We start from the raw sequence: 15,537 nt of genomic DNA, 5'->3' as shown, positions 1-15,537 counted from the left end.
AAAGACAAGGAATATAAAATCAGTCTATTTGCAGATGACGTTATAGTATACTTAACAGAACCAGAAATATCAATAAAAGAATTATATAAGAAATTGAAGGAATATGGAGAAGTGTCGGGATACAAGATTAACGCAAATAAAAGTGAAGCAATGCCAATGAATAATGCGGATTTCTCAAAATTTAAGAAAGAATCACCTTTCAGATGGCAAATGCAAGCAATACGATACGTAGGTATACAAATAAATAAAAACCTCGGCCATCTATATAAACTCAATTATTATCCACTAATGAAAAAAATTACAGGACGACTTAGAGCATTGGAAAGACTTACCACTAACACTAATAGGAAGGATAAACTGTATTAAAATGAACATTTTCCCAAGGATACAATACCTATTTCAGGCATTGCCAATACACTTGACGGAGAAATTCTTCAAGGAGTTAAAGAAAATAATAAGGAAATTTTTATGGAAAGGGGAGAAACCGAGGATAGCACTAGATAAATTAATAGAATGGTATAAACAAGGAGGCTTACAACTGCCAAATTTTAAAAATTATTATAGAGCCGTACAATTAAGTTACCTATCAGATTTTTATCAAACAAGGGAAAAGCCAGATTGGACTAGATTAGAACTAGATAAAATATCGGAGAAGATACCTGAACATATATTATATAAATGGGATGAAAAATTGGTACAACGTAGGAATTCTCCAGTATTACATCATCTACTCAATATTTGGAAGAAGATTCATGTAGAAAGGAATAAAACAAATTACCAATTATCAAAACTAATACTGATGCAAAATCAGCAAATCCCTTTTACAATAGATAACCTTTCCTTTAGAGAATGGGAGAAAAAAGGGATCAAAAGAATAGAAAATTGCTTTTAAGGAAATAAATTATTATCCTTTGAACAAATGAAGGATAAATATAATATAACTCACGATATAGTGTTGGCATACTACCAACTGAAATCCTACTTGAAGGACAAATTGGGAAGCAGTCTGAGGTTACCAGAGGGAAGTAATTTGAATATGTGATTACAGACACAATGATAATCAAAAAATTTATAACAAATATGTATATTAAACTGCAAGAAAAGGAGAATGAGGAAACAAATGGTAAAACTAAACAAAAATGGGAACAAGATTTAAACATAAAGATAAAGAAGGAAACATCGGAGAAGTTATGCTCTGGAAATATGAGAAATACAATAAACACGAGGTTACGTATGATACAATATAACTGGATACACAGGGTATACATTACACCTCAAAAGTTAAATAAATGGGACCCAACAGTATCTGACAGATGTTTTCGTTGTAAAAAGGAAATGGGAACAACAATTGATGCAATCTGGACGTGTGAGAAAGTGAAAACATTTTGGGAAGATCTAAACCAGATATTAAATAAAATTACAGAAAACAATATACCAAAAAACCCAGAGATCTTCCTCCTAAGTAACATAAAAAACAAAGAATTTGGACTTGATTTGGATGGTGCACAAAAATGATTTGTTAGGATAGCCCTAGCTGTAGCAAAAAATTGTATTATGTCAGCCTGGAAACTAGAAGATAACTTGAGAATACAACAATGGTATATAGAAATGAATAAATGTATTCCATTAGAAAAAATAACATATAATTTAAGAAATAATATTACAATATTTGAACAAATATGGGAGCCGTACATGAAACACAATAGAGGAAACCTACCGGGGACATCTACCACCTAAAATGACAGAAGGAGAAGGAAATGAAAAGAATTGACTCAGTGGAATTTCTTGTTTATTTTTATTGAGTGACAACATTGTTTGACGGGTTTAATGTATCTTAGATTCTGTACTTTAAATGAATGGGAGGGGAGGTAGGGAGGGTCGGATGGGAAGAGGGGGGGAAAGAAAACGACACTATATATTTGAAAAGAAAAATGTATGTATCTTGATCAATGTGGTTTATAGTGTGAAAAATAAAAAATTTAAGAAAAAACATTGAATTATTGTTGACTTTTTTGTTAGAGGATTCTGTCTACCATTTGCTAACTATGTAGAGACTGTTTTATTGCCTGTGCTGAAAACACTTCAGTTTACATTTTGTTGGAAATAAACTGTCAGGGTTTTTTGAGCTCTGGCACTGTTGACAATGGACATGATTTTTCTATTAACAAAATATTCTGACTTTGAGGTTTTTGCTGTATGCTCATGATTAGCCTAAGTGAGCTTGAGATTTAAGATTTGGACTTAAAGCATTTAATTTTCTAATGAGTAACTTATAAATGTAAATTGTTTCCATGCCATTTTACCCATTTTGGTTTTGGGCCAATCTGCTTCCTTTTACAATCGTCATTTTGTGCACATTTTCTGTTGTGTAACGATATTTAGAGCTGGCTATTGGTGACATCTGTTTAATTAAACTGTGCTGGGATATTGTGGCAGGAGGTACCTCACCTTGCAAGTTTCTACAGAGTACTGTGACATCAGGCTTAATAGACCACTTTCCAGTTCTTCCTGTTGGTTCCACAGCATATCATAAAGAGGGGAAAGGTCTGAAGTCAGGTAGCTGCTATAGACAGAAAGAGGAGTGGGAGAAATAGCCAAATGTCTAGCTTCATCTTTGAGGAGCTGCCAGAAGATGAGATTCTGAAAAGAAGTAGTCAAGGTATATAGGCAGAGCTGCATGTCTGCACCTGGATTACTCTTTTGTGGCAATGGAGATTGCAGTGAAGCTTACTTTATTGCCTTTGACTCTCACCAGACTGCAGCTGTTGACATTAACCATACCAGCCAGAGAGTGGTACAGAATGCTATCCACAGTATACCTGTAGAAATGTGTAAGTCTTTGGTGACATCCCAAATCTCTTCAAACTCTTAAAGAAATAAAACCACAGGCGTTCCTTCTTCATGATCATATCGATATGATGGTCTGAGGATAGGTCTTCAGAGATGTTGACATCTAGAAATTTGAAGTTTCTTACCCTCTCCATTGCTGACCCGTCGATGAGGACTGGTTTGTGTTGTCCTGGCTTACTCTTCCTGAAGTCCACGATCAATTCCTTAGTTTTGCTGATGTTGAGTGCAATGTTATTGCTGTGACACCACTTAACTAGATGATCTATCCCACACCTGTACACTTCCTCATTACCGTCTGTGATTCTGTTGACGCTGGTGGTGTCATGCAGAACATTTCTAAAACTTATGTAACATCACCTCTAAAATCTCCCATTTTCTGAAAGGTTAAGGCAACAAGTCTGTAAGTTCACCTGCTAATAGCACAACATTTAGACATAAATGTGTTGTAATTTTTTCTTATCACTCATCAAAACCCTGAAATTCTCAGCCTAACTGTAATATATGTGCACATGACTAAATGAACAGCAGTCAATTTAAGAAGATTGTTGAAGTATACAGCACAGAAACGGCTCCTTGTGGCCCATCTTGTCCATGCCGATGTGATGCCAATCTATGCTCATCACATTTGTCTTTCCTGTTCAAGTATTTCTCTGGATGCCTTTCAACTGTTGTAATTGTATCTGCCTCTAGCACTTCCTCTGACAGTTTGTTCCATGTATTCATTACTTTCTGTGCATAAAAAAAACTCACCTCTCTCTTTTACATTTTTCCCTTTTCCCTTCAACTTGTGTTTTCTAGTTCTAGATTCCCCTTCCCAATGACGACTATTCCATTATGACTTCATAATTTTATAACTCACTATGTGGTCATTCCTTAGTTTCTTGTGTTCCAGTAGCACATACAATATGATTAATGAGAATATAACATAAGAAATAAAACCAGAAATAGGCTGTCAGGCCTGTCAAGCCTGCTTCACCATTAATAAGATCATGGCTGATCTGGCCCTGAACTCGTCTCCACCTACCCACCCATTCCACATACCCTTAATTCTCATATTATTCAAGAATCTATCTAACTTTGTCTTAAATACTTTTAATGAGGAGGCTTCAACTGCTTCATTGGGTAGAACATTCCATAGATTCACAATCCAGGAGAAACAGTTCCATCTCATTTTTGTTTTGTCCACTTCCCTGAGTCTTGAAGCTATATCCCCTTGTTCTAGTCTCACCTGCCAGAAGAAATAACCTTGCAGTTTCTAATCTATTCCTTTCATAATTCTATGTTTCTATAAGATCCTCCCTCATCCTTCTAAACTCCAATGAGAATAGTCCTAATCTCACTAAGTAATTCCCTCATTACCAGAATCAACCTGATGGCCCTCCTTTGCACAACCTCCAAAGCCAGTATATCCTTTCTTAAGCTTGACACCAGAATTACACACAGTACTAACATGGTGAAATGTTGAATACTCATTTTAATTGGCTCTACCCCAGTTAGTGTTTTCTCCACTAATAACACTACCTGAACTCTCCACAGCTAGTACTGGCCTCAATGATCCCCTCATTCAAGACCCGCTGCACCACAGCTTTAATATATGTTCTGTTCCCTTCACTGTTTCACCTGCTTTTTGTGGCATTTGGGTTACAGTTGGGGGTGAGAGCACTGAGGGATTGATGTGGAGGATGGAGAGGCCGCATGTTCCCCTGACCAGTGGCGGGGGGAGAGTGGGGGGTGGGGAGGAAGGGGGCTGGTTGGAGAGGAGGGCAGCCGGCTTACTGACGGTGGGTTGCAGACTGTGAAGAGTGGCAGGGGACCATCATACTGCATCATAACACTGGAAGTCCAACCCCAGCAGCACTGACACGCAGAACTGCAGCATGATGAAGAGCTTAAAGTCTCTGTAGGTCGTGTCCAGCACGGTAATGTAACTATGGATCTCAGCTGAGTGGGATTTTGAGTCAGGGAGACTTACTTACTAATTTACTGGCCTTGCTTTAAAGGAATAAAGCTGCACCGTGTCGGGGTGGATAAAACTCTCTGTGCTCTCATTATCTGATCGTTGACCAAGATGTTCATCATGGACCAGGAGAGCTGATGTGGGCTGTTTTGATCCAGTACCATAGAGGCCAATGTTGATTCATGGTCTGGCCTGTACTGATTCATAGTCTGAGAGCATAATTGCGGCACCTATGCTGCGGCTTGATTGTCCCGGAAGATGGCAGTGTCCAAGATGCCAGCTCCCATGTTGCAGCATGGTTGTCTCCAGGAGCTGGTGAAATCCAAGATGGTGGCCCCCATGCTGCACACACGATGGTGTGGAGCTAGAAGGCAGCTGAGCTCAACATACCTTTGTATAGTGCTCCTTCTTCCTGCACTTCGAGTATGTCGTGTCTTTTGCCAGACAGCATTTACGGGGATGATTTGGCTGCTCAAAGAAGTAGCACTTTGGGTGCTCATGGGAGACCACAGCTATGGTGGGCTCGCTATCCATAAGTGGTAGCATTCTGATCGTTTTCAGTCCCTCATCCCAAGATGGTGGCACCTATGTGGATCACGAGGCTGCTGCACTATTCGCCAAGTAAGCCTCCACGTTACAGAGGGTGATCTCCAGCAGTTTCACAAGGTCAATCTCCTCTTTTAAGTCTGATTTACTCTGCTCAAGTAGTCTCTGGCGGACATAATCCGATCTGACGCCCACGACAAAGGTATCTCAGAACATGTCCTCTATGTATTTCATGACTGACACTAAGTGAAAGTTGCACGCGCATGCAAATCCCTGCAGAGCCCAGAGGAACTCATCCCTCGATTCTCCGGGTTGCTGTTCACAGGTAGTCAGCTTGTATCTGGTGTATACTTCATTGATCTTCTCCCTCTACTGGTCTTTCAGTTTTTCCATTGCCTCCCCATACGTTGAGGTTTCCTTGATCATCGGGAATACTTGGTGTCAGTCCTGGGAGAAGAGTAGGTGCAGCTTGTTTGCCTGCGTGGCCATGATTCTGGTGGAATTTTGCAAAAAGTCTTCAAAGCTGTGTGAAGCTTCTGGCAATTGTGGGTCAATCTCCAGCTTATTGGGCTTCCAGAGTTGTTCCATCGTTGGAGTAAAAATTATTGTAAATAAAATTGTTGTGCTAGCAATAACTTGAAAGACGAGAGTTACAGAACAGTATGCTTTTATTTACAATAAACTTGAAGTGTATCCCATGCTGTGACCTAGGTTCTGGGGAAGGAGTGGCGGTGTTGAAGCCTTTATACAGGGTCAAGTGGGTGGAGCCACGGGTACAGTCACAGCAAGGGGTGGAGCCAGATAAATGAACATTCAACAGTTCACCACAGTACTCTAAATGCAACATCACCTCTACCCTGTACAGTTACAGCTGAACCTCCCTCCTCTTAAATGCAATCCCTCTAACAATGAAGTCAACCCTCTTTTTGCCTTCTTCATTTCCTGTTTCACCAACAAACTAACTTCTGCAGTTCATGTACAAGCACTTTCAGGTCTTTCTCCACAACAGCATGCTGAAGTTTTTCACCATTTAAATAATAGTTTTGATTTACTATTTTTCTTCCTGCTAGAAACGTGCCCACTCCTTTAAACTATCCATATCTTTGCAGAGTCACTGTGTCCTCTACACAATTTGCTTTTCCTCTCAATGTCATCAGCACACTTAGACCATTCCCCCACATCATTTATGTATATTATGACCAGCACTGATTTCTATGACAAACTACTATCCATGGATTACCAATTAAAGAAATATCTAGTTATCCTACATCTTGGCCTTCTATTGATTTACTGATCTTTTGTCCATGCTAATACATTACCTCAACTCCATGCTCCCATGTCTTATGCAGAAGTCCCTTGTGTAGCACCTTATTCAACGCCTTCTGCAGATCCAAATTTACCACATCCATGTTTCCCTCTATCACTCATTATATTGTCAAAGACTCCAGTAAATTAGTTAAACATGCCATGCCCTTTCTGATTTCACACTTTCTCTGCCTAATGGACATCTCTCAATTTCTTTTTCAGCTTCAAGCACCAGCCTTTAGTTACCTACCTTTTTGTTCACCACCATTTTAAAAGGTGGAATTACATTTGCTGTCTTCCAATTTTAAAAAAATTTGTCACAAAATACCTAACACAGGGAGGTTCATCTGCCGACAGTCCAACAGGATATCTCTAACATTACATATAATTGTGTACACAACACAATTTACACAGTATTGGATTACAATGAAAAGGAAGATCATTTAGCACCAAACAAAGGCACCATAAAAGCACTGTTATGGGGTTCATTCAGAAACCTGATGGCCGCAATGCAGAAACTATTTTTTTAGCCTGTTGATGCATACTTTCAGATTCTTAAGCCTTCTCCCTGATGTGAGGAGGAAGAAGAAAGTGGTCTCATTATGCTGGCTGCCCTTTCTATGCATTAGGAGATGTGGATGGAATCAATGGAGGGGTGAAAAACTTTTGTTCTGATCTATGTTCTCTACTTTCTGTAGCTTCTTTCAATCTTAAGCAAAGCAGCTCTCTCTCCATGCTGTGATGCATCCAGCAAGATTGCTTTTGATAGTGTACTGTAGAAGTTTTTTTATGACACAGCACAGTAGAGTAGAGGCCCTTCTGGCCCATGAAACCAGTGCTTCCCAATTACACTCAGTTATCCTACCATTCCTGTATGTTTTGGAGGGACAGGGTGGACATGCCAAACTTCTTTAGTCTTCTAAGGAAGTTGGGGCATTTGTGCACTTTCTCGACTGTCATGTCAATCTGCTTGACCCAGGTCAGGTGATTAGAGATTTATTCAAAAGGAAGCCAAATTCTGGACAAGAATCTAGTCAACAGAGGATACACAACAGCTGTGGCAGGGCCTAAATGACATTACCTGGTACAAAACCAAATCTGGTGCAGGAGGAGACAGCATAGCTTCGCTCCCAGATGATCTCAATGTCTTCTATACCCCATTTGACTGCCAGAACTAGAAAGAACCACTGCACACCCCCACATTCCCTGATGTTCCTCTACTGTCAGTACTCAAGGATGACGTGCGGGCTGTCTTCAGGAGAATGAATCCAAGGAAAGCATCTGGTATGGACAGAGTTTCTAGCTAAGTACTGAAAACCTGTGCTGACCAACTTGCTAACATATCTTTAGCATCTCATTCTGGCAACAGAATGTTTCCAACAGATCCAATCATACAGGTGCCCAAGAATGACTACTGACCAGTGGCACTCACATCCACAGTGATAAACTGCTTTGAGAACCTGATGTTGAAGCAAATCAGTTCCTGGCTGAGTGGCAATGTGGATCCATTCCAATTTGCCTACTGTGACAAGTCTACAGCATTTGTCATCCCACTGGCACTACACAAAACTCTAGAACACCTGGACAGCAAAGACATTAGGATGCTCTTTATTGATTACAGTTTGTCATACAATACCATCATCCCCTCAAACCTAATTAGGAAACCCCAAGACCCTACTGTGTAATTGGATCCTGGATTTCCTCACATCCAGACCCCAATCAGTGTGAATTAATAAGAACATCTCCACAATCTCCATCAGCACCTGAGCGCCATAGGGCTGTGTTCTTAGCCCCCTGCTGTACTTGTTTTACAACAATGACTATGTGGCTTGGTATGACAGCAACACCATTTACAAATTTGCTGACAATACCACAGTAGTGGGCTGTATAAAAAGTGGTGATAAGTCAGCATACAGGAGGGAGACTGAAAACTTGGCTGAATGGTATACTAACAACAACTTCTCTCTCAATGTTAATAAAAACAAGGAACTGATTGTAGACTTTAGGAAAAGAAAACCAATGATCATTGGGGAATCAGATGGAGAGGGTGAGCAAATTTAAATTCCTGGGAGTCACTATTTCGGACTACCTTTCCTGTACCAAACATACTAATGTCATAATCGTGAAGAAAGCACGTCAGCGCCTCTACCTCCTCAAGAGTTTGTGAACATTTGGTATGACATCGAAAACCTTGGCAAAATTCTATAGATGTATTGACTGGCTGATCACAACCTGTTATGGGGGCACCAATACCTCTGAGCGGACAGCCTTACAAAAGGTAGTGGACATAGCTCAGCACATCACAGTTAAAACTCTACCCACCATCAAGAAAATAGAACGTTGTCGTTGGAGGACAGTAGCAATCATCAATGATCCGCACCACGCAGGATATGGTCTGTTCTCACTGCTGCCATCAGGAAAGAGGTTTAGGTGACACAAGACTCATATCATCAGGCTCAGGAACAGTTGCTACCTCTCCACCATTGGACTCCTAAACAATTGATGCAACCAGGGACTCATTTTAAGACAATTACTTTGCACATTATTTATGATGGAATATTACTTTTTTCTGCATTCCAGAGTCAGTTTGGTTACATTTCTTTCTTTGTTTACATTGCTCTCTTTGTATACGTATCTTTTCCTTAAGTACAATTACAGTTACCAATAAGTGGAAATGCTCCCTGGCCCACAGGAAAAAGAATCTCAGGGTTGTATGTGATGTCTTGTAGGTACTCTGACAATAAATTTGAACTTTAAACTTTGACCATCATATATCTTCTCAATGAAAGAAAGTTGCAAAAATAATAAGTTGCACAGCCTGAAATATGATTTTGAGCAATTCTGGTCTATGTAATTGATGGGCAACAACAATGAAGTAATATTAAGATCACTTCAATCAATTAATTGTGATGCAATATTTGGGAATGTTTTGGGGAGATAAATTGGGAAAAGTAGAATAGGTTACATGCACACACTTTAAAACAGATACTATTTGAAATACTGATTTTACAGAAACTATGGAGAATGCTATGGAGATTTCACAAGTTGCTGTTAATTGAAGTGAATGGACTATTGTCTTTAAAGCCACAGCAAGAGACAGGCTGTCTCCTTTCTGAGACAGGAAACAGCTCAAACACTGTGACCAATCTAAAACGAACAAAGTGAGAGGTACAAGTTTACCCAGGACAACACATTACATACACGTGTGCTTAGAATTAGAAGGGGGTTAAGTTTATAGTGAGAAGTTAAAGTTTGATTCTGTTGTCTTGTTTAAAGATAATTAAAAACAATTTTTGTTTAAATAACTATTTGTCGTGGTGAATATCTATTGCTGCTGGGTTTTGAGGTCCTTTGGGCTTGTAACATAATGCACCTTAAAGTTAGTGCCACTTGTTCAGAATGGCATCTAAATAAATCCAGTACACTGTTTTGGGTTAAATTCCAAGAATGGTATGGTATTATAAAAGCTTCTTTGAGCACATTGTTCAGAACAATGAAGAGCAGTGAATGAACCTGCATAGGAGCACTCAAAATTAATTACACCCAGAATGTTGTGAATCTTTAGAATTTCCCACCCAAATGGACTGTGAGATTTTGTTGCTGAATATATTTAAGACAGTGATCAGTAGATTGTAAGGTATTAAGAAATGAAGAGCTAGATCAATCATGCAAGAGTGGTGTTGAAGTAAAAGATTTTATTGAGTGACAAAGCAAAAATTAGGAACTGAATGGCACATGCCTGCTTCCATAAAAATGAGGAACTGAATGGCACATGCCTGCTTCCATGTCTTATATTCTGCTTTTATGGTTCTTGTTGTCCTTCATGGGAAGCTGAAATTTTGCCTATCAGGCTGAGTCCTTCATTTTTCATGGAATTGGCCACCAATTCCTTGCTGGAAGGGACAGTCTGCAAATGACACTCACACCCCGAAAGCCCTGTTCTCCTTAACATTCCACATGTACTTTCTAGTAGATGTACCAAAGCTCCAAGACTTCCAGTGGTGTGCCAGCTCCCCTTTCAAATTCCTCATTAAATCATCTGGGGCAGAATTCTTGTATGACCTCATTCTGTATTTTTCATCTCACTACTATGAGGCATGCTACCATTTTATGTGAAAAAATGCAGCCTTAAGGACTTAAGTTGATGGAATTAGAAACCAGTTCAGACAATGTAAGTATTAATTTTTAATGTGTTTTTTTCTAGGGAGAAAGTGGAATACCAGGGAAAAATGGTGATCCAGGCAAACCTGGTGCAGATGGTAAGCCTGTGAGTACTAAATGGTTTACGCACCTCTATTTGAAGAAAACTGTTGTGCTTGGTTTTATGAATATTATTTGTTCTAAAATTCATCTATAATTTACCTCAAGATTGACATAAATGTATCCAGAGGTCTCCATTTAGTTTTATCAAGACAATGGGTTTGATTCTGGGCTCTTGGAACTTGTCATGTTCTAGGCTAAGGGAATGTGGGCTTTCAGAGACACCAAAAATGGTAAACTTTTACAGCATTTGTCCAGTTCTGAGTACTAGACTTTGACTTTAAGAAAAATATGCAGAATGTGCAAAAGTGACTTCAGTTACGTCCACAAGCAACATTGGGGAACATAGAACTATAGCGCAGGAACAGGCCCTTTGGCCCAGGTGTCTATGCTGAACATGATGTCCAAATCAAACGAAAACTCTACTGCTTGCATCTGATAAATATCCATCCATCACCTTCATATTTATGTTTGTCTAGAAGCCTCTGAAGTGCTACTATTGAAATTGTTTCCACAGCTACTCCTGGTAGCTGATTCCACGTACCTACCACTCTCTATGTAAAATACTTGCTCTGAACATCTCCCTTCCTCCCTCTCACCTTAAACACATACCCTCTAGTTTATCACACTTTTGCTCTAGATTCTGACCATCCTCTCGATCAATACCTCTTATGACTTTATTCACCTCCATCATATCTGCCCTCAGACCTTCTATGCTCTAGAGAAAACAACCCATTTGTCTAACCTCTCCCCATAATTCATGCCTTCTAAACCAGGCAATGTCCTGGTGAACCACTTCTGTACCATTTCCAAAACCTCCACACAGGTGACCAGAATTGCACACAGTATTCTAAGTGCCACCTAACAAAAATGTTATGCAACCTGACCAAACTTACTTTATACTCAATGCTCCACCGAATGTGTCTTATTTATTACCCTATCTACTTTCATGGCCACTTTCAATGAGATATGGACCTGGACCCCAGGATTTCTCTGCCCATCAATAATTTTAAGAGCATTACTATTAATCATAAACATTCCCAATTTTTTGACCTCCCAAAGTGCAACACCTCAAACTTGTCCTGATTAAACTCCATCTGTCATTTCCCTGTCCATATCTGTAACATTAATTATTTACATTGGCTTTACATTGGTCCTCTCAAAGTGCAACACCTCACATTCGTCTGGATTAAACTCTATCTGATATTTCTCTGCCTATGTCTGTAATTATGTATATCCAATTGTATTCCTTGATAACCCTCCACACTGTCCACAACTCCACCAATCTTTGTATTAAATGCACATGTACTGTACTAACCCATCCACACACTTTCTTGCCCAAGTTATTTATAAACATCATAAACAGCAAAGATCCCAAGCACCAATCCCTGCAAGATATAGCCTGAAGTGCATTCCTCCACTACTACCCTCTGTCTTCTATGAGCCAACCAATATATCAGAATACACAAATTCTAACCTATATCCACAGCCTCTGTATTGATATGGCAGGTCTGAATACCTGATTGAAGGTAACCTTTAGATTGTTTGATGATTGTGTATTTAGCAATGATACTGTTACAGACATACCTAATTGTTGGATAGTTAGCAAAATATAAACAAACCTAAACTATTTAGCATAGGAAACTGGTTTGGCATTCAGTCAGATTATGGAACCTGATCAGATTTCAGATTTATTGTCAGAGTACATGGATGACATCATATACAACCCTGAGATTCATTTTTTCCTGTATGCATGGCAGAATTACCACTAATTGGTATTGCAAAAAATAAACTGTACACACCATAAACATAAAAAAACTATAAACAGATAATGAATGTAAACAAACTATGCAATACAGAGAGAACAAAAGAAAATCAATAAAGTACACAAGTAAGAGTCCTTAAATAAGTCTCTGAATGAGATTGTCGTTGAGGAGCCTGATGATGGAGGGGTAGCAGCTATTCCTGAACCTGGTGGTACGAGTCTTGTGACCCCTATACCTTTTTCCTAATGGCAGCAGCGAGAACAGAGCATGTGCTGGGTGGAGTGGATCCTTGATGATTGCTGCTGCTCTCCGATGGTAGCGCTCCAAGTAAATGTACTCAATGGTGGGGAAGGTTTTGCCTATGATGTCCTGGGCTGTGTTCACTACCTTTTGGAGGGCTTTATGCTCAGGGTTATTGGTGTTCTCATACTAGACCATAATGCAACTGGTCAGCCCACTTTCCACCACACCTCTGTTTGTTCTAAAATTCATCTATAATTTACCTCAATATTGACATAAATGTATCCAGAGGTCTCCATTTAGTTTTATCAAGGCAATGGGTTTGATTCTGGGCTCTCGGAACTTGTCATGTTCTAGGCTAAGGGAATGTGGGCTTTCAGAGACACCAAAAATGGTAAACATTTACAGCATTTGTCCAGTTCTGAGTACTAGACTTCGACTTTAAGAAAAATATGCAGGATGTGCAGAAGCGACTTCAGTTACGTCCACAAGCAACATTGGGGAACATAGAACTATAGCGCAGGAACAGGCCCTTTGGCCCAGGTGTCTATGCTGAACATGATTTCCAAATCAAATGAAAACTCTACTGCTTGCATCTGATAAATATCCATCCATCACCTTCATATTTATGTTTGTCTAGAAGCCTCTGAAGTGCTACTATTGAATCTGTTTCCACAGTTACTCCTGGCTGTTGAAATTTGACAGAATTTTTGATGTCATACCAAACCTCCGCAAACTCCTGAGGAAGTAGAGGCGCTGACATGTGTGTTGGGTCTAGGAAGGATGCTCCAAGATAGTGACTCTCAAGAACCTAAATTGGTTCACCCTCTCTACCTCTGATTCCCCAATGATCACTAGATTGTAAACCTCTGGCTTTCCTTTCCTGAAGTCAACAATCAGCTCCTTAGTTTTGGTGACATTGAGTGCAAGGTTGTTGTTGGTGCACCATTCAGCTAAGTTTTCAGTCTCACTCCTGTACGCTGACTCATCCCCTTTTTTATAGAACCCACTACCGTGGTATCGTCGGCAAATTTGTAGACGGTGTTATTGTTGTACTGAGGTACATAGTCATAGGTGTAAAGTGAGTAGAGCAAATCCATAAGTGATCATAGTCTCAATGCTGGTATTTCCATCTGGTAAAGGCCATTTCATCAATGAATTTAGAAAATGTAGATAAGTATATTTCCCTCTGGTTAGTTCCTGCTGTCACCATCTAGGTTAGATGAGAGGATTTTTTTCAGCAATTGTTTTACAATCTGTTTGATGATGAGGCTTTGATGATTAAATAGCTAGCATTGTATATTGGTGTGAAGTTTACAACAATACCAAATATGTAAGAGTCAAAGGATACATATGTTAGGTATGAGTCCTGGCTGATGGAGATTATGAGTTATGAGAATGGGAGTATAATCATTTTAAGTGACTAAAATTTGAGATGTGATTGCTGAGATTTGGCATTTGTAAAAATGTTCACTGACTTTGACCAATTGTGTGTGATCATTCAGCTACTTGTGACATTTTATCAAATTGTTGGGGTTAAAACCCTGGCATTATTTTCTATGCCTATCTGTACCTGCCACCCTTTAATCATATGCCTAAAGAATCTGCTGTTTTGTTTGATACAGGACATTGGTAAAACATTAAAACTCCATTAAATTCACTTGGAACATGGGTAGATTTTCAATTAATACACCAACACATAGTTCATAGTTTCAGATTAAGACAGAGGTATTATTATGAGCTCCTGTTTTAGTAAAATGAGATTATCACTCTAAGGGATAGTATAAATGGTCACAGTTAACATTTCACACAAGCACAACACAAGTCACAGTCCAGCGACAATTCGTTACATTGGAAGAACTGAGGGAAGGCTTGTCACAGTGTGTTCCAGAATTCAATACATTTGCAAAGACCCTGTGATTTTGCAAGGGAGAACCATTCTGACTGCTGAAGAGAAAGCAACTTTTTGAACCAGCTCTCGTGTCAGCCATTTTTGTGGAATTCAGAATAAAGCATGCTCTGTGAATGACTGGGCATTTTCGGAGGATTGACCTGTGTTGGGCACTACCAGTTGCTCCAATAATTACAATGACAAAGACTGAGGGGAACGATAGGCTTTATTGCACAGAAGACTTGAGCTGGTCCGGATCCAAACTAGGGAAGTGCAGGGAAGGGAGAGGTGGCTCGACCTTTACGGCCTGGGTCCCAGGGGAGGAGACCAAGTGTCATCAGAAGGCAGGCCAGCCCGAGCCAATTAGTATACACAATCCATGCCTTTACAACCTGTGTCAGGAAGGACTTTTAGATTGTGACTAACAGTGAAGGTCACTTGGAGAGACCAGTGCCAGGGTCTTGGAAGCTTCGTGGAGGCTCCCCAGCTCGAGTCTTGCTTACAAAAGGACCAGGAGTGTTATGACCACAGCTCGTGTGGATGGACATTTCTTCAAAGGCAACGCAAGGAGATTTTGTGACTCTGTAGCATCCATAACTCAAGTCTTCCATCAGTTCAACATTAATTCTGGGCATCAAATTTCCAAGGCCTACACTTTAACACTGAATTTAAAAGACTGAAGTTTGAAGTAACTTTCTAGTATATCACCCACACCCACACAC

The 15,537-nt window shown here is 39.7% G+C and overlaps 1 protein-coding gene and 1 long non-coding RNA gene across 8 annotated transcripts in view; one reads left to right on the top strand and one right to left on the bottom strand.

Annotated features, from left to right (window-relative positions):
* Positions 1-3,667, bottom strand: part of LOC138736470 (uncharacterized) — a 35,698-nt gene extending 32,031 nt beyond the window's left edge. The window contains exon 1 of the long non-coding RNA XR_011340299.1: positions 3,601-3,667. This is a non-coding gene — a long non-coding RNA (uncharacterized lncRNA). The remainder of the gene's footprint in view (positions 1-3,600) is intronic.
* LOC138736468 (collagen alpha-1(XXI) chain-like) overlaps positions 1-15,537 on the top strand; it is a 330,315-nt gene that overhangs the window by 98,285 nt on the left and 216,493 nt on the right. For all 7 annotated transcript variants that reach the window (XR_011340296.1, XR_011340298.1, XR_011340295.1 and 4 more), the window contains exon 9: positions 10,863-10,925. Coding sequence is in view for 1 of the 7 variants with exons in the window: in XM_069886041.1 (XP_069742142.1) it covers positions 10,863-10,925 (63 nt within the window). In the remaining 6 variants the exon portion in view is untranslated. The remainder of the gene's footprint in view (positions 1-10,862; positions 10,926-15,537) is intronic.

The sequence above is a fragment of the Narcine bancroftii genome, chromosome 6 (genome assembly GCF_036971445.1).
Source record: "Narcine bancroftii isolate sNarBan1 chromosome 6, sNarBan1.hap1, whole genome shotgun sequence".
NCBI lineage: Eukaryota > Metazoa > Chordata > Chondrichthyes > Torpediniformes > Narcinidae > Narcine > Narcine bancroftii.
This window is presented reverse-complemented; position numbering and strand designations above follow the sequence as displayed.